Source organism: Apus apus, chromosome 24 (assembly GCF_020740795.1).
Source record: "Apus apus isolate bApuApu2 chromosome 24, bApuApu2.pri.cur, whole genome shotgun sequence".
Classification (NCBI taxonomy): domain Eukaryota; kingdom Metazoa; phylum Chordata; class Aves; order Apodiformes; family Apodidae; genus Apus; species Apus apus.
This window is the reverse complement of record NC_067305.1, coordinates 2,986,732-3,011,786: the sequence shown is the minus strand read 5'-3', so window position 1 is coordinate 3,011,786 and position 25,055 is coordinate 2,986,732. Positions and strand designations below refer to the sequence as shown.

The 25,055-nt window shown below is 50.0% G+C and overlaps 1 protein-coding gene across 3 annotated transcripts; it reads right to left on the bottom strand.

Moving 5' to 3' along the window:
- Nucleotides 1-211: 211 nt before the first annotated feature.
- On the bottom strand, nucleotides 212-24,543 carry PIAS4 (protein inhibitor of activated STAT 4). Of its 3 annotated transcripts, none has more exons than XM_051639774.1 (11): nucleotides 24,525-24,543; nucleotides 19,185-19,620; nucleotides 13,083-13,167; nucleotides 10,966-11,007; nucleotides 10,047-10,137; nucleotides 9,593-9,721; nucleotides 9,385-9,490; nucleotides 5,717-5,790; nucleotides 5,398-5,558; nucleotides 2,044-2,174; nucleotides 212-931 (listed from the first exon to the last, which is right to left on the bottom strand). In XM_051639774.1, exons 2-11 carry the CDS (start codon nucleotides 19,615-19,617, stop codon nucleotides 726-728), a joined length of 1,458 nt encoding a protein of 485 aa, XP_051495734.1. In that variant the 5' UTR covers nucleotides 19,618-19,620; nucleotides 24,525-24,543; the 3' UTR covers nucleotides 212-725. The 3 variants fall into 3 exon arrangements, with proteins under 3 accessions (XP_051495734.1, XP_051495733.1, XP_051495735.1); XM_051639773.1 differs by lacking the exon at nucleotides 24,525-24,543 and adding an exon at nucleotides 23,652-23,735; XM_051639775.1 differs by lacking the exon at nucleotides 24,525-24,543 and adding an exon at nucleotides 23,652-23,702 and having other exon boundaries at nucleotides 5,398-5,474.
- Nucleotides 24,544-25,055: the final 512 nt, after the last annotated feature.

Sequence of the window (25,055 nt, the reverse complement as noted above, 5' to 3'; positions counted from 1 at the left end):
GCCCGTGGCTCTTTACATGAGGTGCAGAGCTGCAGCAGCTCCTAGCTAGACCAGTGCCATTCCAATCAGACCCACCCCTAAAGACCCCCCCCCCCTCTATGCTTGCTGGGTTATACAAACCTCCCTCAATCCCCTCCCACTCTCTCTTCTCCTCTCCTCGTTTTCCCCACCCCGTCCCTCCCCGTCCCGGACACACACGTCCAGCAAAACCTTTAGATGAATTAAGGAATGGTTATTGAACAAGACAATAAAAATGCACACAGCTTTGGAGATGCAGGGGAGCTGGATGTCCTGTCCACCTGCAGGTGAACTCCACTGAGTCAAACCATCCTGGAGAAGGGCAAGCAGAGACCAGGGAGCTGGGGGTTCTGCCTGCCTGGCTTAAGACACTTTTCTCCTTAACTTCAGACTCCAGCTGAGGGTCAGGCTTTGAGTGGGGTCATTTTCCAACCAAGCAGCAGCTCAATGGTTTGTTTTTTTCATTTGTTGGTGGTTTTGTTTGGGGTTTTTTTTGTTGTTTGTTTTTTTTTTAAATTATTTTTCTTTTTTTTTTTTCTTTTCCTATTTTCCTCTCGTTTTAATGATTCATTCGGAACAGGAAAAAGTCAAAGGAGATGAGGGAGGAAGGGAGATGAGGTGGGAGAGGACATTCTCCCCCTCCTCCAGTTTAATAAGCACCAGAGTATTCAAGTCTGTCCATTCTGAGCCTCAGAGCTGCTCAGCAGTCAGCAGGCAGAAACTAAACCTTTCTCGTAAGAGCAGCGTCGTTTTGGTTGGGGTCCCTCATCGTCCTCATCTTCTTCCTCATCTTCCTCCTCCTCTTCCTCCGACGAGGAGCTGTCCAGTGTCAGATCCACCACGTCAGCAGGGGCCTTGCCGTTCTCCCCGTTCCCGTTGGGGGTCGGTAAGAGCCCATTCACATCTGAAGAACCTGAAAGGGGAGAGAGAGAGGATCATCAAGACACTTCCTGCCCTGCTGAGGGGGCTGCTCCTGGTCTCTCATGGCTGTGGGATACCTGGAATTGCAGCTGGAAGGACCTAGTGACCACCTAAGGATTCATGAAGACACTTCCTGCCCAGCTGAGGGGGCTGCTCCTGGTCTCTCATGGCTCTGGAGTACTTGGAATTGCAGCTGGAAGGACCTAGTGACCACCTAAGGATTCATGAAGACACTTCCTCATGGCTGTGAGGTACCTGGAATTGCAGCTGGAAGGACCTAGTGACCACCTAAGGACTAATGAAGACACTTCCTGCCCAGCTGAGGGGGCTGCTCCTGGTCTCTCATGGCTCTGGAGTACTTGGAATTGCAGCTGGAAGGACCTAGTGACCACCTAAGGATTCATGAAGACACTTCCTGCCCAGCTGAGGGGGCTGCTCTTGGTCTCTCATGGCTGTGGGATACCTGGAACTGCAGTTGGAAGGACCTAGAGTGACCACCTGGCCACCTTGGGGCTGACCAAAAGTTGGAGATTGTTATGAAGGGCCTTGTCCAAATGCTTCTTGAACACCAACATGATTGGGGCATTGACCATCCCTCCCCCCGCTCTAAGAAACCTGTTCCAGGGTTTGAACATCCTCTCAGGAAAGAAATTCTCCCTCATGTCCAGTCCAAGAGGCAAAGGAACAAACTCCATCCAAGCAGCTGCCTGAAAAAAGCTGCTGCCACAAAAGCCTGACAATCTCTCCAGCATCAGGACCTTGGCAATGGGAATGGGTTTGCCCAAAGCAAGAAGCTCCAAAGCCCCCCTCACCAGCAGACACCACCCCTGCCCAGCAGACAGCCCTGCTCCTCAAAATCCTCTCTTCCCACAGAAGAAGTGCAGTGCTGGTCATGGCAATGACATTTTGGGGGTTGCTGCAGAGCTGCATCTAGTGACAAACTTGGTTGGTGTTGGAGAGGCTGAAAGTGAAGGGGCTCCCCAGGGGAAGCTCTCAGAGAACCAAACTCACGTGAAGGGACCTCCCAGCTTTTCCCAAGCCAGCTGGGCAACTCCAGCTTTGCAATTGGTGCCCATGTCCTGCAGGAATTCCATAGATCCTCACCTAGAACTAATATTGGACACTGAGGGCTGCAGCTCCGCTCCTTCTCAGCTCTGATGGGACACCAGGAACCGTCCACCAGGTACTCGATTTCATCCGCATCTTCACATTCTGTCAGGATCTTGGACAGGAGCCTGGGCAGGAGAAAAGATGCCACCATTTAAGCTCGAGGCAAGCAGCAGAACACACCCAGTGAGGTGCCACCAACCTGGATCTTCACCTCAAACAGCCCTACATTTACGAGAAGGGGGGTGTTAGCAGAAGGTCCTTGCAGCCAAGGGTTTATTTCCATGACACCAGCCCAGGTCCTGACCATGCAAACCATCCCTGTGCTTTCTGACAATGCAATTAACAGATGAACTAACATTTTAATTATGTGCAATTAGCAGGCAGCCTTGCCTCTTCCCCCAGTTTCCCAGCTCTGTGGCACCACTGCTGCCTGATGGCCCATCTAGAGCTCTGTCATGGCTGGTGCAGGTTCATTCACACCAAGGAATTAGCAAAAGACAAAAAATGTCCCATGTGACTGGGAAATGAGCAACCCAGCACTTCCTCCCTATTTTTATTTCTCAGTTCCTACAAGACAATATCTGCAGCCTCCTGCAACAGAAGAAGAAAACAAAGGCTGAGAGAGTTGGGGTGTTCAGCCTGGAGAAGAGAAGGCTCCAGGGAGACCTTAGAGCACCTTCCAGTGCCTGAAGGGGCTCCAGGAAAGCTGGGGAGGGGCTTGGGACAAGGGCAGGGAGGGAGAGGACAAGGGGGGAGGGATGAAAACTGGAAGAGGGAGATTGAGGGGAGACATGAGGAGGAAATTCTGGAGTGTGAGGGCAAGTGAGAGCCTGGCCCAGGTTGCCCAGGGAAGCTGTGGCTGCCCCATCCCTGGCAGTGTTGAAGGGCAGGTTGGATGGGGCTTGGAGCAGCCTGGGCTGGTAGGAGGTGTCCTCCATGGCAGGGGGGTTGGGACTGGATGATCTTGAAGGTCCCTTCACACCCAAACCAATTCATGATTCCATGATTTCTATGAAAAAACCCCATTTCCACACTGAAAATACACCAGTGTAGACACCTTCTGTCAGCCACCTCTCATTGCAGACACCAGGAATGAGGCCTTTGCTCTGGCTCTCTGTGCCTCAGGAACTGGGCACTTCCTTTATTCTGATACATCCCACTATTTTCTGGGATGTTTTTTTGGGCATGCTGTTGGAACCACTGTTCTGCAAGGCCTTCTGGACCTGAGCATTTTCTTTCAGTATACAGAAGAACTAAGAGTAACCATCTTAAAAGCTCCAGGACACTGCTGGTGGCACCCTGCTCACTGCAGATGAGTCTGTCATCCAGCAGAGCAACCACCAAGGCTACCATTCCAAAAAAGCTGACAAGGCCCAGAGGACCTTGGGTTCCACCAATCAACTACCTCCTCCAGAGCCTACACCCCTTTTTTGACTAACAATATCCAGCTGGGACTGCCAGGTTCCCTCCAGGTGACTTTCAGGGAGGTCTGAAGTCTACCCTGATCCCACAGAACGAGCATGGAAACTCTGTCTTGAGTACTGCAGAGCAGGGATAAAGAAATCTGCTGAGCCTTCACATGTGACAACCTCCTCCTCCTCCTCATCCAGGAGGGACACAGGCATTGCTGACCTGTGGAGGTTCCACAACCCAACCCCTGGTACCTTCTTCCCCTTCAGTCTCAGCAGGTTTGTGAGAGATCTCAAAGGAACTGGATTTTCCTGTCGGCATGGGCCAGAAGGCAAAGCAAACAGGTTATCTGTGCCTGGGCTGCTTCAAGACTGGCTCAAAAGCCACAACTCCTGGATCAAGTCAGTACCCACAAACACAGCAACACTCAGGATACTATCAGCCTGGCCCTGGGAATGTACCACCCAGGCAGAGACACTGCCTCGTGTGCCAGGGCAGCTGGATGCCTCTCAACAACTTCTCTCTAAACTCTCCCTGCTTTTGAGGGAATCTGTGTTTGAGGCCAATGATTCCAGCTGTGAGGGTGGAGGTTGTTTTCCAGAAGCCCAGAACCATGCACTTTGCTCCACCAGTCCTCAGAGCTGCTCTCAGCTTGGCTAGCACCACGATGGGTGCCAGTGGTCCCAGCCCATCAAACAGGCTCCCTGCATTCTGAGGTGACAAAGCTTCAGCTGGGGTGTAGGTGGAGATCACTGTTGGCCTTAATTCCCTCCTTGCTCCTTCTTCTACTCTTGGACAAAAGCCAGGTGATTTATTGTGTTCTTCTCCAGAGACAGCCTCTGGAACCCATACTTCTGGAGCTGACAAGCCTCGTGGCCAGCTCTCTGGCTTCCCTCCTGTCAGCACAGCTCCTGCTGCAGTTTGCACACAGGACTTGGTCTGCAATGAGGTGAGGGAGCTCATCAGGGTTTCACACTCACCCTCTGGGCACACAGCTGCATCTTTAAGCTTCCCAGCATCAAACCTCACTCAGTCCCAAGAGCATCATCATCATGCTCTTGTGCTGCTGAACTGCAGCACTCTGGCTCTCCTGGCTTATGGTGCTCCTTCCTTTGGTATAAAGATGGAGTCAACTAACTCCTGGCAGGGTTCAGGGCATTTCTTGCCTCACCCTTTCCCAAATGCTGTTGGGAATTGTACTTGAATTCCCTGCTGCACTTTTACACCACTACTCCAACGCTGTCACATCCAAAATGAGACAGTAGAAAAAGAACCAGGAAGACCCACAAAACCTCCAGCATGGACAACATAGAATCATAGAATGGTCAAGGTTGGAAAGGACCTTAAAGATCATCAGGTTTCAACATCCCTGAATGGGCAGGGACACCAAAGCATATCCAAAGCATTTAAATTCTGTCCCTCTGGTGCATCTGAACCTGCTGCTTTTTCCCCCCCTACAGGCATGGAAAACACAGCAAGTCCCTTCTGAGCCATCCTTGTTGCAGGATGTTCTGTTTAACATCTCCCAAATTTACAGTGTGCCAGGAATCACTTGGGAGCTGCTGTGCACCTCACACCAACAAGAGAACAGGAAGATGTCTCCTATCAAAAATCACCTTGTTGGGTGCTCCTAAAGTTTATTCCACTCAGCAGGGTACCTGTCAACCAAGGCAGTTGGTTGTGCAGGTTCATCAGCCTCATGAAAAGAATGAGGCAGTAAAGGCTCAATTCTCAAAACTGGTTTAGCATAGTCCAAAAATTAAGAAGGACAGTTAAGTTCTCTCTAGGTCAATGAAGTCAGAATATTATGCACCAGCAGAATAAGCTTCCAACTTTGTTTTGAGGTGAATTCCAATCAGGTGCTCAGACCAAGAGACAAGATAGTGCACCCAGAAGAGAAAAATCAAGGGGTCGAGGCCATGAAGGGAACGTACTCACCCATCAATGATCAGCTGGTCATAGGGTGCTGGTTTGTCACACACAGGACACATCCATGTGGGCTTTTTCTCATTCATCTGTAGGTAGAAGACTGCATCAAAGCACTGCAGGTGTGCACAGGTCTCTGCCCGGCACGGCACCGACAGCCGCATCTTCACCAGCTGTGGAACCAAAGAGCAGAAGGTGAGTGATGGAACCCACCAAACTAGCACCAGATCCTTCTCCTCCTAAGCAAAATAGGTGCCTTTAAGCTTGCAAAGCTGGCACCAGAATAGGGTTTTTAAAGACAAGCAGACTAAAATATGTGGTGAGGACTTACTGGACAGATAAGAGAGACACGAACACCTGTAGTGGCAATTTCGCTGTCGGGGTCCAGGCGCAGCTTCTCCTTGACTGCAGTGAGAGAGCACAGCATTGCACAGATGGAAACTTAATAAACCTTGGGAGCAACGTGTAGCACAGGCCAAGCTCACTGTCAGCCCACCTTCCCCACAGATGACAGCCTCTGCCAGCCAGGGAGTGATGGCACAGGAGGCAGAAAGCTGTTGTGCTGGGCCAGGCTGGCAGGGCTCAGCAGAGATGCAGCCTGGCTGGCTAAAACCCTGTGTGTGACAGGGCACTTGGTGACCAGCTGGAGCACTTTTGGGTCAGCCAGGACCATGTTTTCAGACAGCCCCCTCATCCCAACAACCCAGCACATGTTGCCTCTCATCTAGGAGTCATGATCATATGATGGCTTGAGTTGGAAGGGACCTTCAAGATCATCTAGTTCCAACCCCCCTGCACGGGCAGGAACACCTCCCACCAGCCCAGGTTGCTCCAAGCCCCATCCAACCTGCCTTTCAACCCTTCCAAGGATGGGGAACTTCCAGGATGGACTTAGGTGTGTTGGGATGAGGACAATCAACTGATGCTATCTGCTGGCTGCACTGTTAATGCTCTCTCAGCCACACTTCCACCTCTTATTTACAAACCACAGGCTGGGCTGCTGGGGTATGTGGAAGAAATCCCACTGCTGACCAGCTTCTCATGCTAACGTTATACCAAGGCAGCCAACTGGGAGGCAACTTTGTGCCTTTTTCACAGGATTACAGAATAGTGGGGTTGGAAGGGACCTCTGGAGATCACCCAATCCAACCCTCTGCTACAGCAGGATCCCCTAGAGCAGATCCCACAGGAACACGTCCAGGTGGGGTTGGAATGTCTCCAGGGGTGGAGACTCCACAGCCTCCCTGGGCAGCCTGTCCCAGGGCTCTGAGACACCCACATACCTGGACTTCATACAGGGAGGGAAAGAGTGGATGGAGAGAGCTCTGGCACATGGCAAGACTTCTGGAATGAAGTCAGTTTAGGCTTACCTAGTCATTAGTGTAAGCAGGATGGATTTATTCCCTTCTGAGTGGCAAGGGGACAGGGTTAACTGCCTCCCCTTGCCCCTCAAAATTCAGAGAAAGTCCCCCCACAAGTGACCAAACATGGGATACAACCAAATTGGCAGGAAATCACATCCCATCACTTCCCCATCAAATAAACAAGCCTCCTCTCAGCACTACTGAGCTGTAACATGTTGGCTTATACACGGGCCAGCTGATTTATGCCAACAGGCTGTTCCACAGGAACCCCAAAGAGACCCAGAAGTACCAGGGCAGACAGCTCAGAGTGCAAGGCAGCCATGCAAAACCAGTCCAAGCAGCCATCCAGCATATGTGTGGAAAGAATCAGCCCCTGCTGCTGCATCCTGAAAAGAAAAACCCAGAGGAGCTGGAGGCAAATCAAAAAGAGCAGCAGATGTGGCAGGTCCTGCATCAAGGTGGGGAATCCACACAGAAAATTAGGTTTAAACTACCACACAACTCCTCAAGAGGAGCTGCTGCTCATGCTGCTGTCTGAAAAGGTCTCTGACACTTCAATCACCATTTTTCTTTGGAGCAAGTCAACCATTTATTTTGACCTTTTCAGATCATAACAAGATGTCTCTGGACAATGAGGCACGGCTCTAATTAGAGAGTGACTTCTCAGATGTGAAATTCCCACCAGATTACAAGATTGGGTGTTGCTTTCCTCACATTAGGAGACTTTTCATCCAAGCTTATTTTTTTTGTCAAGTTCTTTGTAAGAGCATTCTCTGTGCACTGATTACTATGATTCATGGGAAGGAGAAACGGGCACTTTCTAGGACTTCCTGGTTAGAATCAAGCTGGTTTCAGACTGGTTTTGGATCCACAGCCATGTATTCAAGCATCTCTGTTTTCAGACAATGTTTCTACACTGAAGTCAACAGAAGCATATGCAAAGAAGATGAGTCAGCCCTGAGATGAAACCCAAGTCAAAGCTTGAGTGAGTGCTGAGGGATATTGCAATGAACATGAAGTGGAATCATTTGCAGAACAGACCAAAGCTATAAAAGCAAAGTTTACAAGCTGCTTGTGCTTGCCAGCTCCAGGCATCCAACCAGCTTTGAAGCAGCAACAGGCCAAAGGAAGTGAAACAAGACAACGTTCCTACTTGGTTAAATTTAAGGTCACCAAATGCAACTCCTCTCTGCCCCAAAGTTCCAGCCAAAGCTGTTAGTTATGGAACTCAACAGACCCAGAGGCACAGGCTTGTTACAGAGCAGAAAAGGCAAGGAAGCTGCTTGCAGAACCTCTGCCTGCCACGCTCCCATCCAGAGCCCATCCTGCTCCCTTGAGAGGGAGCAGCACACACTGCTGAGCCTGGTTTCCAGGAGTGTGAGGGGTTAGGGAACAGAGAGAGGATTCTCTGCAGTTGAGGACAACTCAAGAGCCAGCTTCTGCTCAACTCATTTAAGGTTCTGGTGAGGAGCAAAGAAGGGAGAACAGCCAGTGCCACGGGCTTCAGAGAACGACGGGTATTTCACAAATGGACATGTTTCCATTTCTTAAGTCTGTTGAGAAGTGGTGGCTGTCAGAGTGGCCTGATACCAGCTACATTGCCATGGGCACTCTTTGGTGTGGGGCACAGAGATGGAAATGTTCAGCATCTGCTGCAGAAATGCTGCACTTCAGATGAAGATCAAAGGTTTGGCTGCAGCAGCAGCAGCATGTCCCACAACGTGCATTAGCCACGTGAAGACCAGACATTCCTGAAATCACCATCTCCCCCAGGAACTACTATCTACCTTCAAGATGATGTTTCTTAGACTCAGAAAGAATTGTCCACGATCTGAACAGTGTGTTTTAAAGACCATAATGATCCACGGTGTTAGGTCTCCCATGCAGAACTAAACAGCAAGAATGCTCTCTCTGGTAACATTACATAACTAGAATTCCTCCAGACTCTCATGAGCTGTAAGTCAGACTCTGCCTTGGAAAGGTAATTGCCCCTCATTTTCAATCATGTTTTGCATTTGCCTCATACCATGATGATTTACCTGAGTGGTCTAGGACAAGCATCTCTCGGGATCATCTCTTCTCAGAAGCTCTCAACGCCTATGAAAGTGCTGGTGGTGAAGTCTCACTGCCAGCCCCTAGGATTCACGAGGGGCTGGGGAAGCAGGACCTTTTCACCAGGATGCCTTGCTCCAGACACCTCCTCTGGAAATAGTGCGGGTCAAGGCTGAGGTGCTGAGGTGCTGTGGTAATGTTCTTCAGCTCATAATGACTCAGGTGAAGGCCTGAAGCCATTTGCCTCAGAACGACACCGGCCTCAGCCGCACTCCCCGCGACACGACCTGGGGACAAATCCTAAATCCAACTAAAATGATTCAGAGCTTCTGCAGAGCCACCAGAGACACGCACTGCAGAAGTGCTGCACTTGCACACAGCTCTGGGGCTGATTTCACATGACTGACATACAGCTTAGCAAGTCTCTTCAAACAAAAAGCTGGTTTCATACAACCGGAGGAAAGAAACTGTATCAAACTGGGCAGGGGTTCCCAAGCACATTTCCAGCAGCCTGGCAGTTGGGAATGCTGCAGTGTGACAGGCATCCAGACCTCCCCAGGCCATCCTAAGCAGCCATACTCACCAAGTGCTTTGCAGAGTTCTGGATGTTTGATCCCAATGGTTTTCAACCTCTGCAGCAGCTCTGCTGAGGTCATCTGCCGCACCAGGTACAGCCCCACGGAATAGCTCTGGTGGGAGAGGGATGGGAAAGGATGAGCCAGGCTGCTGGTCCCCACAGGGGACTCCTGCCCTGGTCCCCACAGTCCTGTGTGCCCTCCCCTGGCACGTACCTTCCCGTAGTTGCCCCAGGTCACGGTGATGCGGTTGGTGGCTGCAGACAAGTACATGAGGTGGGTGAGGTTGATGGGACGACAGGGCCTTTTGGGCTCCACTCCAGGTTTGTTGGATGGATAGTAGCCCTGAGGTGGAAAGATGAATTATAGATGTTATTTGTTTTCACTGAAGGTGCTACTCTGTGGGTACATCTTTTCATCACTGAATTCTACTCACCCACAGTTTTCAAGGGGGGGGGGGGGGGTAGGAAGGATCTGAACAGTCACAAGCACAAAGGATCAGGTCTTTTTACAAGAACGGTTTATTAACCATGTAACTAATCCATTAGAAAATTGGCTTTAAACTAAGCAGAGCCCTTTTATACTCTGGCTTCTTGTCTGCATTCATCAGGAGACCCACACAAGTGCTTCCCAAGTTGCCATGTCCCAGCTCCTGGCTGAGGGGACTCACCGGCACGGAGCAGTAACTGTGGTTCACCTTCACGGCGATGTTGGGAGGGTACTGGTCCTCCTGGGGAGAACTGGTGTCTGTGTAACAGATCCTGCAAAGAAACCACACACCTCAGCAGCCCCCCATGCTGTGTCTGCATGTGCCAAGCTCTCTGCACATTACCAGCTCTCAGCAGCCAACCACCACCACACCAACCCAGGCTCCCTCATCTGGCCAAAGCAAAGCCAATCTCACTTGGATGCAGCAAACACTGAGTACACTGCAGCCTTCTGCTGCTGCACTAACCCAAGCAGCACATGCTGGAAGAGGTTAGAGAGTTTAAAGATGCTTGTAGGCATGTGAACCAAGTATTTACTCCAAGTAATCTTTGTAGCTACGAAAATGTAGCTTTGTAACTATGACCTGTTGGAGCAAGTCCAGAGAAGGGCCATAAAAATGATCCGAGGGCTGGATGGACTCTGCTCTGGAGACAGGCTGGGAGAGTTGGGGTGTTGAGCCTGGAGAAGAGAAGGCTCCAGGGAGACCTTAGAGCACCTTCCAGTGCCTGAAGGGGCTCCAGGAAAGCTGGGGAGGGGCTTGGGACAAGGGCAGGGAGGGAGAGGACAAGGGGGGATGGATGAAAACTGGAAGAGGGAGATTGAGGTGAGACATGAGGAGGAAATTCTGGAGTGTGAGGGTGGTGAGAGCCTGGCCCAGGTTGCCCAGGGAAGCTGTGGCTGCCCCATCCCTGGCAGTGTTGAAGGGCAGGTTGGATGGGGCTTGGAGCAGCCTGGTCTAGTTAAAAAGGTTCCTGTGCACTGTAGGGGGCTGGACTAGATGACCTTTAAAGGTCCCTTCCAACCCCACATCTTCCATGATTCTATGAAAACCACACAAAGTTCATATTCCCTCCTCTCCTGCTCTGCACACTCAGACATACCTTAGCACAACCTGAACAGATTTCACTCCGGGTTGCAACTCCCTGGTAAATTAAAGAAGAAACAAACTTTGGATTATTATGTAAAAAAAAACCAAATCACCAAAACAAAAGCCCAAACAAAAAAAAAACACCCACCAAAACAACCAAAATCAGCTGTTATTTTTGCCAGACTGAAGAGTTGTAGTTTGTTGTTTATTTGGGTTTTTTTAAGTAAACCTTATTCACAGAATTGTATTTCAATTGTACAACTCTTCCTGCAAATATCAATGGTCCTAAATCCTTCCTCTGGGTTTTCAAAACTGTAAAACTGTCTGGTGAAAGGAATCAATTTGCCTGGCATTCTTTCACTGATTTGTAAGCATTTACAAAAACTAGGTTTTAAGGTCAATTCTACCTGACAGACTTTGAAGATTCTCTTTGTTCAATTATTCAGCTAAAGCTGTTCATGCAAAACAAGGAACCCAGGATTAGGGCACCAGCAGAACAACTGTTAGGGTTTCTAACTTCAGGAGTACTATTCACAATGGGATTTCAGGTGGTACCAGGAAAGCAACAGATCCCAAAACAAGGGTATTTTATTAGGAGTCTTTATATATAGGTGTAAAACTAGTTTCTGCACAGGACACAAAGACAGACTGGGAGCTTGGATTGTTCAGCCTGGAGAAGAGAAGGCTCCAGGGAGACCTTAGAGCACCTTCCAGTGCCTGAAGGGACTCCAGGAAAGCTGGAGAGGGACTTTGGACAAGGGTGTGTAGTGATATGATGAGGGGTAATGGCCTTAAACCAGAGCAGGGGAGATTTAGATTAGACATTAGGAAGAAGTTGTTTACAATGAAGGTGGTGAGAGCCTGGCCCAGGTCGCCCAGGGAAGCTGTGGCTGCCCCATCCCTGGCAGTGTTGAAGGGCAGGTTGGATGGGGCCTGGAGCAACCTGGTCTGGTTAAAAAGGTCCCTGTCCACTGCAGGGGGGGCTGCACTAGATGACCTTTAAAGGTCCCTTCCAAACCCACGCCTTCTATGACTCCAGGATTTGTTAGATAAGATCCCCAAATTAGTCTTGATTTGCCTCTGAAAGTGTTTCATGTTCCAACTCAGGGGTTTAGTATAAATGTTTTGATTTTGGGGTTGGAACCTCAGCTTAGCTGACAGGCAGGAGATGATGTGGTAGTTTTAGGTCTGGGGCAAACACATCTGGATGCACCACCCAGGAGCAGCAGAAGATGGACTTGTGCTGTGTGATCATTCTAGACTCTCACTGAGACCCCTGCTATGAAGCACAGAAGTTGTGCTGCTGACACTGAAATTTTTCTCACAAATCTGAATATATGGAGAAAAGAGCATCAAGATTCACCTACAACATCTTTAGCCTTTAATCACCCTTAAAGGCTCCCATGGTGTATAATTTCCCTTCTATTAAGGCTTCAAGAAGCTTCCCCTGCACTGCTGCTGCTGACCTACTGAGATCACAGAAGTAGTCAAGCACTTGATGGTCAGGAAACATCACCTTTCCCACCACTCCACCATAACAGTATGATAAAAAGAACTATTTAAAGGTTTTACACTTAGTTTTGGAGGACTTCTCCTGCATCATTGTCCTTTCCCAGCAGCAAGGACTGAGGGAGCAGGGCAGCAGAGGGGAAGTCTCACTGCCTGCTCTGTCATCTCTAAGGGCTTTCACCCTCTGAATCAAAAGTTGCATCGTGACAGAGGTCAGGGTAAATCCTCATCGGTGCAAGATGTTTTCTGTGGCAGGCACAATAACATCCTTTACAAGGAGGAAGCTTGCTTTCAGATGCAAACAGCTTTACACCGTAGAGCTTTTGAGCTTTTGATGCAAAAGAAAAATCTGCAAGCTCAACAGAGAATTTAGGTCGTCGACAATTTCATAGCCCTTTTCCTGCCCAATTCAAAAGCAAGATTAGAGGAGCAGAAGTGAAACTTAGGGACTTAAGACTGGGTAAAATTGTACTTCCCACCTCCCCCAGAGAAGCAGCCTGGCCTGCTAACGTCTGCAAACAAACCGTGCTTCCTTGCAGAGAACAAAAGCTTCCACAGAGAGGGAACACAGGAATTACACAGTTACATCTTCCTGAGCTGTTATTACCCAATGAGAAGTACCTGGAATTTCTGATCAGCTCCACTTGTCTTGGTGTTAATGCAAAAATGCACGGACTTTCCTGAAGCTTCTCGTTATTCTGTGGAACTGAAGAGGGGAAAAAAAAACACCACAAAAAGACTGTACATCAAAGAGATAATATCTAGCTCTTACATTGCAAAGCACAAGGTGATTTTTGACATTCTGTGTTTACTCCCAAGTCTCATTTTCTCCTGTACAGCTGCACAAGACTCCAATCATAATGCATTTTGGTGCATGTACCCTTGATTACAGCTTGGCTCATTTACTGCTTGCCCATCTTGCTAGTTAGCACACTAATAGCACACAGTGGATTTGGACCAGCTTTTTCTTCTTCTGTTTTTCCTCCCCTCAAATAATCAATAAGCCAACAATCATGTGTCCAGGTAAGAACAAACCACAAGCAGCTTCACAGTGTGGAGATCACAACTCAAAAGAAGCAGAAGGAGAGATCTGTGCATGACATGAAAGGATGAAACCACCAGACTGATTCTGGAAAAGAAAGGGAACAGCAACAACAACCAGCTTAGATGATAGAAAAAGCCTCACAAAAAAAAAAAAAAAAGCCAAAAACCAGCTGTAAGAGACAAAACATGAGTTACAGACACATGACCTTGAGGCAGTGTTCATAGGTGGGGTGTTACAGCACTCTGCTTTCAGAAGTGTTTAGGTGAGAACCCAGCACTAATTGGCCTTTTATCCATTGACAATTTTAAGATCAAATGCACCTGACCCAGATAAAATGAAGCCTGAGATGTGACTCAGGTTACATACAACTCCCACTTAGTACCTTTATTAAATTCAAACACTGAAGTTTTATTGCCAGCTGAAGCTGAGGCCCTGAGCTGGTGAAAGTCACAAGGATAAAGACAAAGAACAGGAAGTGATAAAACTTTTTTTTTTTCTTTCTTTTTAGCAAGAATTGGGCGTTTTTCTTCACATCGTTTCAACTGCTGATTTATTCAAGGCTAATACACCAGTATTTGAGAAGCAGGAAAGTGGGTTTTACTGCCTATGAATAAGATGAGATGAAGGAAGATGAAACCTCAGATCCTGGCAGACTGGGTGACAATCTGATCCACCAACTATGGATATTTCCCCTTGGTCATTTAGCTTTGAAAATACAAACAGGGCTTTCAGAAATTTAAATTAAAAGAAAAAAAAGGTATCTTTGTGGACTTTTAATTGAATTCCACCTTCCATCTCTTGACCAAAAACAACCAGTGAGAAGTAAAGCATTTATTAAGGAGTGTTATTTTTAGAAAGTGATGAATGACAAGAAAAGCAATAATATTAAAACGATATTTTGTTGAAGTAACTGTTATAGACACAACGTCCTCCTGATTGTTGAGCTACACAGAGACAAAGCAAACCTGATTAGGGAAATGGAGAAGCTCTTCATGGTTTGTTTTGCACTTACATCAGCTCACTCTTCCTTGACAAAAATCAAGGTGCCTGCCTGCTGGGTGCTGAGACTGCAGTGGTGGGTTTGGCATGGGCACATGGGGTACCCTGTTGGACTGTGCAACCACGGGCACAGGAGAACAAAACTCAGTCAAGTGCCTGCACCTCTCAGCAGCTACTTTGTGAAGAGCTCTTGTCTTTGTGCCTGGAGGAAGAGGAATGAGCAGTGCCAGCAAGTGCTCCCTGTTTTCTTCACTTGTTGCTGGGAAAGCCCCTTTTCCAGGTGAGGATCGAGGGGTACTTCTCAAGTGTGCCCACAGGGAGCTGCTGGAGTCACACCAAGCTCTCCAGCGTGTTACCTGGACAGAAAAGTGCTGAAGGGAAAACAGACTGACTGACTGGAAGGAAACTTGCCTAAGACAGAGCTGTGTAAAGACCCAATTCTCCTTCAGACAATGCTGGAAAATAGCCCCCAACTCCAGCAGGTACACTTTTAGGGTACTTAATTAGCTATTCATTGCTTTGCTGAGCAGCCAGAAACAAAACACACACACCCCCCATTTTTAGAAGCTAAATGTTTTAAGATAACTGAGTTTCATCCTTTCTCCAGGAGAGATGCCTCAGCACACAACTCATTTCCTTGACTTGTAAAACAGTTGCTGGGATCAATTTATTTGAAGAGTCAACCATAGCAGGGTAACAATTTTCAAGCCTGAGCTCCATCACCAAGCCTCAGAATGAGTCAAGCCATAACACTTCCCAAAACCAAAAGTTTTTGGCAAAATACTCAAGACTTGAGCCCAAGGTAACTGCAATGTTTTCCCAGTCTGGGAAGCCAAGCTCAACTGCAGGGCTTGATTTGGCAGACTAGACCATGCTGTGCAAAATAAGGAACATTGATTTCAAGGTTTTAGGGTTTCCCTGCACCAAGAGGATTTTTTGTTTGCTTGGTTGTTTTATTTTTTGGAAAGGTAACAACTGCTCATTATCATACTTAGTGGTCACACTCACTGAAGACATCGTGTACCCCCAGAAAAAGAGGGATCATGTTGTAACCACTGTGGATGGAGATCCCAAAGGTATCTCAGCCAGATGAGCTGCTGGGAAGAGGCTTCCATGGGGCTGAGGAGCTTGTTGTCAGTCCTTATTCACACCCCTACACCCCCAACCCAGCCCACCTCAGGGGACAACACAATACCCAGGTGGGATTTTTCCTCCTTGGCTACTGGAATTACTCTGATTAAAGTCATTTGTGTTCCTGTAGGGGTCTGAGGACATGGGGCAAGCAGAGTGTGTGACATCTTGCATTTTGTAAGTGGCAGAAGCACTGGTTTGAATGCACCCCCCAGTTTGTTTAGGTGGATATAGCAATAGGGTGAGCACGTGCTTTTGCTGGGATTCCTTGGAGCCTGCCCAAGGCAGCAGCCTCTGCTCTGCAGCCCAGGGAAGGCAGTTGCCTTCCCCACAAAACCAGTGGCCCCCATTCCAGTGACTGCAGAGGAAGGGGCTGGAGAGGCAGTTTTACTGCTTAAACACCAGAGAAGAGCAACACCACTGCTGCGAGGCAGGTATTATCAAAGGGAAAAACCAAACAAACCCTGTTTACACTGGAAGTGGCAGGACCTCCCAGCCTGACATGGCCTTCTGCTCCCACAGCTGCACCACACCATCTCCTTGGCATGTCTCCAGGAGAAGACCAGGAGCCTCAGTATCTCCAGCAAGCACGGGCTGCCCCAGCTCACATTGGGAAGAAAAAAATCATTCAGAATTACTCTTTCTGTCAAAAAACTGTATTTGCCCTGTTTTTACCCAAAAAGGTGCCAGAGGATGAGCCCACTGATCAGCAAGGTGCTCAGATACCACAGGGCTCACACAAATGCTCTGCTTGTTAGATACTTAAAATACAAAGCAGGAAATATATTAGTATTCATCCCCTCTAAAAAGGTATCTGATCAATCTTAATTTTAAGCCTTATCTACCCAAGAGAACTGCAGTGATTTCAGTAAATGAGAAGATTTCTTTCATGTTGACATCCTTAGACCAAACCAGAAAGCTGCAGCAGAAGCTGTTTTTCATGGAGATAACTCAGATGCTAAACTCAATGCTTCACTGGGCTGAAATGGTGTGTGCAGTTACCCAATGTGAGGTATGAGCTGGTTCACAATGGACCTCTTCTATCTGCTTGTAGCTGAAGCCATCTCTGCCTACAAGTCTACAAGTAATTGGATAGTCCTTCAGGGAACCTGCTTGCCTTACAGACCCAATTAGACATGGCCCACCTCATCTTTGATCTCAAGGCAATCATCTCAAAGACACAAGACAACCTTTTCATTAAGAAAGATGCTTCCAACTGGAGCCTGGAACACATAAATTAAGCCTCCCCTACTCCCACCATGGCTACATGCTTAAAGTGCCTCTTTTGCTGCCTTGGGAAATGGTGAACTACACCAGCAGTTGGGTGTTTCTAAATTAATCTGAGATCTTAAATCTCTTTCAGGTACATTACCAGTTTCTGAGGTTGACAAAGAGCTTGGTCCAAACACAGAACATGGAATCTGGGCAACAAAGCACCAAGTGGTGCAGCTTCCATATGGAAAACCACCCAGTTTTCCTCAGAGTGCTCTGTTTCATCATCCTTCCAAACTAAGCAGAGCCAGATACAAGCTTAATTTCTAGTGTTACAAGTTATTCCAGCACCCAGCTGTTCCAGGTAGCACTGGGGAGCAGCTGATATCCACATGGTGTTGAAACAACCAGTTTTACTGAGTATCAAATGCTCTTTTATTCACCTCTGTCTAGGCTGAAGGAATTAGAGGTGCAGGTCATCAGGTTGGGAAAATTAAACAAGTGCCTAGAAGATGTCATTAGGTTCAGAACAGCTGACCAGGACAATGAAGACTGAACATCTGTTCATCCCCAGCTACTCCCCACCAATCCCTCATGGTTAAGCAAAAAACACTCTCATCAAAAGGAAAAATTAGTCAAATATGCTTTAGGGAACAAGCTGACCCGAGGGGGGTGTCAGCTAACAGAGGTGAGGCACTAATTGTAATGAGACCTCGGTCCTGATCTGATGGAGAAGATTTAATGTCAACTTTTAACAAAATCTGTTAATCACAGTAAGTACATCCAGGCTCTTCTCTCTCTGGATGTTTCCACCTCTTGAAAATTTGTTTTCCTTCAAAATACTGTATCTGCTTCCCTGGCTAACAAATGCCACCCCACATTTAGGACTGAACTAACCCTTTCCTCAAGCAGCATTTAAAATACACACCCCTCAACTGTTCAAATGGCCACAGCATGAACATATTTCAGAAATCTTCCCAATTAAGATGAAAATTACACGAAGTCTGATGAATTTGCACCTGCACAATCACATCTTTGTGTTGTTTTTTTCCCCCTCCTTCAATCTACATCAAACATTTTTTCAGAAAAGACAGAGCAGCTCCCCCAGGTTCTAGGTTCACTGAGTAGTGAAGCCTGATATCATCACAACGACTTGATGAGACACAGAACATGACATTTAACATCCACGACAATATCCCCTGTTTCTCACAATTAAAATAACAATAAATCAGTCCCCTAGTCCGAGGGAGAGGAAAAGAACTTCTGGTTTTCCTAGTTGCTCCTCAAAATACACAGCATCATGCCCAATAAGTTGTGATAAGCACCAAAAAAAAGTTAGAAATACAGTTTGATGCAGGTCCCAACCTCTTTCAACCATAGGAGGCTTTAGGTGAGGTATTTTAAGCACTGGGAAAGAGAATTAATGTAGAAGAAGCTGACATACTGGCTTAGCACAGGTGCAACCAACACAGAAAGATTCTCATCTATACTCTGCCAAATCAGGGAGGCAGCACAGACTGTAACTGACAGCAAAACACTGCAATGTGCAACACAGCACTTCCAACAAAGTACATGAAAGCTACAGGCAGACAAGACAGGCTTTCAAATTACATCTCAAAGTGACCACACTCCTGTTCCAAGGCAATGGAAAAAGCCCAGGAAATATACTCTTCTCTAAACTCTAAGTAGGAGGAGACAGAGGGGGAGAGGAAGCATCCACCTCTGTATTCATCAGTCTCTCCCCTGTCACACGACTTCACAGAGCCTTGAAAACACCGTTTTAACACTTAAACAAGAGGTGATTCTGCCCCTCTGCTCTGGTGAGACCACACCTGGAGCACTGTGTGCAGCTCTGGAGCCCTCAGCATAGGACATGGAGCTCCTGGAGAGAGTCCAGAGGAGGCCACAGAGATGATCCAAGGGCTGGAGCAGCTCTGCTCTGGAGACAGGCTGGGAGAGTTGGGGTGTTCAGCCTGGAGAAGAGAAGGCTCTGGGCAAGGGCAGGGAGGGAGAGGACAAGGGGGGATGGATGAAAACTGGAAGAGGGAGATTGAGGTGAGACATGAGGAGGAAATTCTGGAGTGTGAGGGTGGTGAGACCCTGGAACAGGTTGCCCAGAAAGGCTGTGGCTGCCCCATCCCTGGAGGCGTCCAAGACCAGGTTGGATGAGGCTTGTGCAGCCTGGTCTAGCGGGAGGTGTCCCTGCTCATAGCAACCTGATGATCTTCAAGGTCCCTTCCAACCATCACCATTCCACGATTCTATGATTAAACCTGTTCCATGTTTCCCTCCCAGACCAAACCCACCACCCGCCCCCCATCATACCCACAACTCACCTAATTCTGTCGGCTTCAACAGCTCATCCAGGGTGGTGTAGAAGGGCAGTTTCACCAGCCGAACTTCAGGCTTGGCAACTTTGGGTGGTAACCTCCCCAGTCCGTTCAGGTATTTCCCATAGAGAGCAGGATAGTCAATGTTAGTGGTGGAGATAGAAGTCCGAGCCACGGTGCTCCCGCGGTCATAGGAGGAGTGTAAGGAGAGGCCCTCGGGCGCCCGGTGCTGCTGCGGCGGAGCCTGCGCCACTTCCGAGCTCTTCTTGGCGTAGCGAGTCTCGTAGAGCTCCTTGATCTTCTTGAACACTTCAGGGCTGCAGTCAAATTGGACCAATTGCAATGCTCGGGTGACTAGTTCATGTTTAAGTCCGCTTTTACTCCTGCCAACAAAACCCAGCAACATCTGAAGATCTGAGACTCGGAAACTCATCACCATGTTCTAGGGGATAGAAAATTAAAAATGTTCTTACAGTTATAAAAAGGCAGAGTGTCAGTTTGCACTAAACTCTATAACTGGAATCCAAAATCCTCAAAAAAAACCCCTTAGAAGACAGACGTCAAACCTTCTGTTTGAAGCAGCTGTTGTTCACCTGATGGGCATCCCATTTCTGAGGGGCTTGAGGAAGAATTACTTACTTTAGACATGAGGAGGAAATTCTGGAGTGTGAGGGCAAGTGAGAGCCTGGCCCAGGGAAGCTGTGGCTGCCCCATCCCTGGCAGTGTTGAAGGGCAGGTTGGATGGGGCTTGGAGCAACCTGGGCTGGTGGGAGGTGTCCCTGCCCATGCAGGGGGGTTAGGACTGGATGATCTTGAAGGTCCCTTCCAACCCAAACCATTCCATGATTCTATGACACTTGCTTGAGCAGAGCAAACAGAGAAGACCATCAGCCAAAACATCACCAGAAGGAGAGAAACACCACAACAGCTGCTGAATTACTCAAAAATCACCCATGGTAAATGCTGGGCATCCTCAAGGCAGGCCAGGTGGAAGCAAGAGTGGCCACAAAGGCAAACATCTCCAACAACAGGCCCCACACGTGGGACAGCACATCAGCTCCCTCAGCATAGAGGCTCAAAGCATCCAAACTTCCCAGGCACCTTTGGTTAGGAGAGCTAAAGGAAAAACTCCATCTAAAATGGTACTGGCATGAGGCAAAGGAAGACAATGAACAGGACCTGGGAGGCAGGTGGACACGTCAGTGAACTGGGGCCACCAATCCTTTTGTACTGTCTTTCAGTGCACTGCATACTATCTCTACAGGGAAAAGAACCTTCCAGAACCTTCCTACAGGGACAGGATCTTTAAAAAAATATCATGTGTTTTGGCCTATGGAAAGATATTAAAAGCCTATTAAACAGAGCAATATGTTCCCAGGAGAACAATGTCTCCAAACCCTACCTGGGTGCCTTGCCAAGCACTCCCCCATGATCCCCACCAGTAGCTGCCTTTGCTTTTGCACTGATAGAATAGATTTCAGTGGTTGGATAAGCAATATAAAATCACCACTCACTTCAAAACTGGACTGTCTGAAACTCAGAAGGCCTGTAATTCTCAGCAGAGTCAAGGCCATACAACATGATGCCCAACTTTCCATCAGATGAAGAGCTGGAAATGATTCCAGTTAAAACTACTGCCAGAGCTTGGGGAGGTCGATGTTTCAGTTCTCTCTCATGACAAAGCAGCATCACAAATGTGCCAAACAAGCTTACCAAGCTGCCCTGAAAATGTACTTGATAGGTATCCACTCAATATCCTGCTTGATTGGTGGGAAACACAGGAACTCAAGAAGAAACCCCAGCTGACCCACAGTGAAAACACCAGAAGCAAAGACCCAGCAGGTCTCCCTTCCCCAACCTCCACTCCATTTCTCTTTGTGGATTAAATAATATTTAAAAAAAAAAAGAGGCATAAAAGTCAGCTTTCTGGGGAAGTTAATAGTAGTCTTATATTTCCCTGGAATAAAACAGCTATGGATGTATTTATTTTAAATTAAGAAATCTACTACTGACTCCAGAAACATTTAGCTGCCCCTTATTCCCTGCGTGGGGATTAGAATCCAGAAAAAAACCAAAACATTTCACTTTCTCCTTTTTTCATTTAATCTAGAAGCTCAGAAGATGTTACACAAAACATCACTTGGCTGTTGTTAAAATTTTCAGCAGTCATGATGTGTCCCAAAATACCTTTGATGAGAGGGGGGAAAAAAAGGCAGAAAACTTGAAAGGTGGAGGAGAAAGTCAGGATTCAAAAGATCCGGATTCATGTCACTGCTTTGCTAGAAACCACCTGTGAGATCTTGGAGAAATCTAGTGTCTGTGCCTCAGTTTTCACCAAAATGGAGTGTATTAACCTCTCTGGGGATAAATCACATATTTACAATGATAAGTACAGCAAGGCAGTGTAAATACTTCAAGAGAGTGGCACTGGGGAGGTCACAGGAGGCCAACAGACTCATGACTCCCACACACCCACTCACTTGGGACTGTCAATGTGTAAAGGGGAGTCTGAGCTGACAGTCTCCTGCAGCTTACATTTTGAAGGATGACCAGATTTGAGCACTAACAGCAGAACAACTGTAAGAACAAAGAAACCTGTCACTGAGGCTTGGGCCTACACAACAGCATGAGCAGCAGAGATCACATTAGGTGCTGAGATCATTAACTCTAAAGTCTGCTTCCCACCCCCAAAATAAGCCTTGCAGATGAGCAGCAAGGAGTCCATCAAACATGAGCTGTGGGGGCAACCACAACACCTGGGAAGGACATCTCCTCCAGAGGGGTCCTGAACCCAGCTCACAACACCCAGAGGGGCCCAAGAGCAAGGAGAGTGCAGCACCTCCTCAAACAAAGCCTCTTCCAAATCTGAATTCTGCAACCTTCTAGCCACATCCTCCCTGATGAGCTGATCCTGCAGGCATGTCATGGTTTAACCCCAGCCAGCAACTCAGCACTGGGCAGCTGCTTGCTCCCTCTGTCCTGCTGGGGATGGGGGAGAGAATCATGAAGGTCAAACTGAGAAAACTTGAGGGTTGAACTAGACAGATTAATAAGCAAAGAATAACAAGGGATTCATTCACTCCTTCCCATCACAGGCAGGTGTTCAACCATCTCCAGGGCCCCCATCACGGGTAACAGTTACTTGGGAGGATAAATGTCATTATCTCTGAACAGGACCCATAACCCCTTCCTTCTTCTCCCAGCTTCTCACTGCTAAGCATGATGTCACACAGTCCAGAACACCCTTTTGGTCAGTTGGGGTCAGATATCCCAGCTGTGCCCCCTCCCAAGGCTGTGTACCCCCAGCCTACTCACTGGTGGGGTGAGAAGCAGAAAAGGCCTTGACATGATCTAAGCTCTGCTCAGCAACAATGAAAACATCTCCATTATCAACACTGTTTGCAGCACAAATCCAAAACACAGCCCCACAACCAGCAACGGTGAGGAAAATTAACTCTATCCCAGCCAAAACGAGCAGAAGGTGCTAAACACTTCCCATCCACTGATGTTGCTCAGCACCAGCTTCTGCACAAGGCTGGTGGGTGAAGCCCTCTCAAAGTGCCACCTCTGTGCTGCCATGTGCTGCCAGAGGGGCACGGAGGAGTCCCTGAGAGATGCCAACGAATGGGGACACAGAAGGAAAAGAAAACCCACAAGACACCTCGGAAGCACAACCCAACTTCAGGCACGGTTGCTGGGGAGACGTTTCACTTCACCCCACCACAGAGGAGCCTCAAAAGCCACCCCAGGCCCCTCCCCACCACGGAGAGCCGGGGGCTCTGCCCCAACACCAGGCACTGCTGGTCCCACCGCCATCCCCTCCGCCGCTGGCAAAGCCGGGCCTGGGGAGAGGAGGGCTCGGGAGCCATCGCAGCGACCCCAGCCCGAGGGGGAGGGTCCCGAGCCCTCCACCCCCCGGGCCCGGCTGGACAGCTCCGCTCCGAGCCCCGGAACCGGGCAGGGAGCCCAGGGCAGGCCGCGGAGTGACAAGCGGGCCCGACCGACCCGGGGCTCCGCAAGGAAAGGGGGGCGAGGGGCGCGGGGAGCAGGGCAAGGAGCTCTACCGGGGTGTGTGGGGGGAGAAGCCACCTGCGCTAATTAATCACTGGGAATTAACTGCGGGGGGAGGCCCAGCGGCCCAGGAGCAGGCCGAGGGGCCGGTGGCTCTCCGGGGCTACGAGCCGAGCCGGGCCATGCCGAGGGTGCGGCGGGGGCAGCAGCCGGGCCCGCAGGCCGGGGCGGGGCAGCCCCTGAGGTAACCGAGGTGTGTGTAGGGGGGGGGGGGGGGGGGGGGGGGGGGGGGGGGGGCGGGCGCCCCGGGACCGGCCCCCTCCCCGCCGGGGGGTGTTTCTCAGCGCCGGGGCCAGAGCGGAAGCCGGCCCGGTCACCCGCGGTCCCCGTGCCGGTGCCGCCCCGCCCGGCCCCGGCGCAGGCCCCGCCGTGGGGGGGGGGGGGTTCGGGTTCATCACTCACTTTCGCCTCCACCAGCTCCGCCGCCATCTTGGCCTCCAGCGTCCACCGCGCCGGGCGCCGCCGACACCGTCACGTGACACCCCCCCCCCCTCCCCGCGGGAGGGAGGGAGGAGGAGCCTCCCCGGGGCCGCCGCTGCGCATGCGCAGTAGCGCTGCCCTGCCCGCCTTAAAGAGACAGCGCCCCACGAACCGGGGGGGGGGGGTGCGCGGTGCGGGGGGCTCCGGGGTGGGGGGGAGGGGGGTCCAGGGCTGTGCCTGGCGGGAGCGGTGCGGGATACGCTCCCAGCCCTGCAGAGGGAGCGGGCCGGGCGGGTGTCGTAACGTGTGGTGCCCCCCAAGATGGCGGCGGGTGGAGGGGCCAGGCAGGACCCCGAGGGACCCCTCAGCCTGCTCGCCATCCCGGGGGGTCCGGCTGAGGCCCGGGAGGGGGGCGGCAGGGAAGGGGGGCGTTGGGCCTGGGGTGGCACCAGCGCCCCGGGGGTGGTTTTGTCCGGGGCTGAGCGCTGGGGGGTTTCCCTGTGAGGGGCTTGGCTGAGGAGAGAGCACTCGGGGAGGAGGGAACCTCCCAACCCCGGAGCTTCTGGATCTGTGTCTTCAGCGGGGAACGAAGGACTCCAGCACGACCGTTCTGCTCCGCGCCAGCCTCGCCTTCAACCTGAGTTTGCACATCTCCCTCCTGCCTGTCGGATCCCAGGCTGTGGAGCTGCCAGACGGACCCAGCCCCCCCACCAGCAAGAGATGCCCCTCGCCCCTGTGTGCCTCAGCAGCCCCTGCCGTCCATCCCCTCAGGTGCTCCCTGCTGGGGAGGTGGCCCCTGGTGCCCAAACCCCAACCTGCTCCGTGGGGATGGTGGCCCAGAGACCCCCATCCTACCTGCACTGGGCAGTGTTTGTGACTCCCACCAGACGGTCCTCCCCAAGAACTCGTCACTCCATCAAAACACCTGCTGTGTGGGGAGGAAGCTGAGGATTCCCCTCAGCCCGGTGATGTCCCCCTGGCTCAGGCTGCTCCGTTTCTATCAAGTGAACACCCAGCAGCCTCCTCCCCAGCTAAGGTGCCCCAGTGGTTGGGGTGAAAATGCTGCGTCGGGAGAGGTTATTCCAGCACTTTCCCCTCCTTGTCATCAACCCCACGAGCTCATTAAGCAAAAAAAACCCAATAAACCAAATTAGCCGGTCTCCTAGGCAGGGCGATGTTGTTTATCAAGCTCCTCAGTGTTCCCTTCCAGCCTGACCAAAGCCAGTCTTGCTGCTAGGAACCCAACCGATTGCTGTGGGAACCCCAACAGCCGGTCACTCATCCTGTCACCGCGGGGGGGACACACGACAGACAGACAGACAGCCTGTCCCCCGGCCCCGGGGGTGACGAGGGGCCGGCCAAGGCGGGCGGGGACGCCGGGGAGCT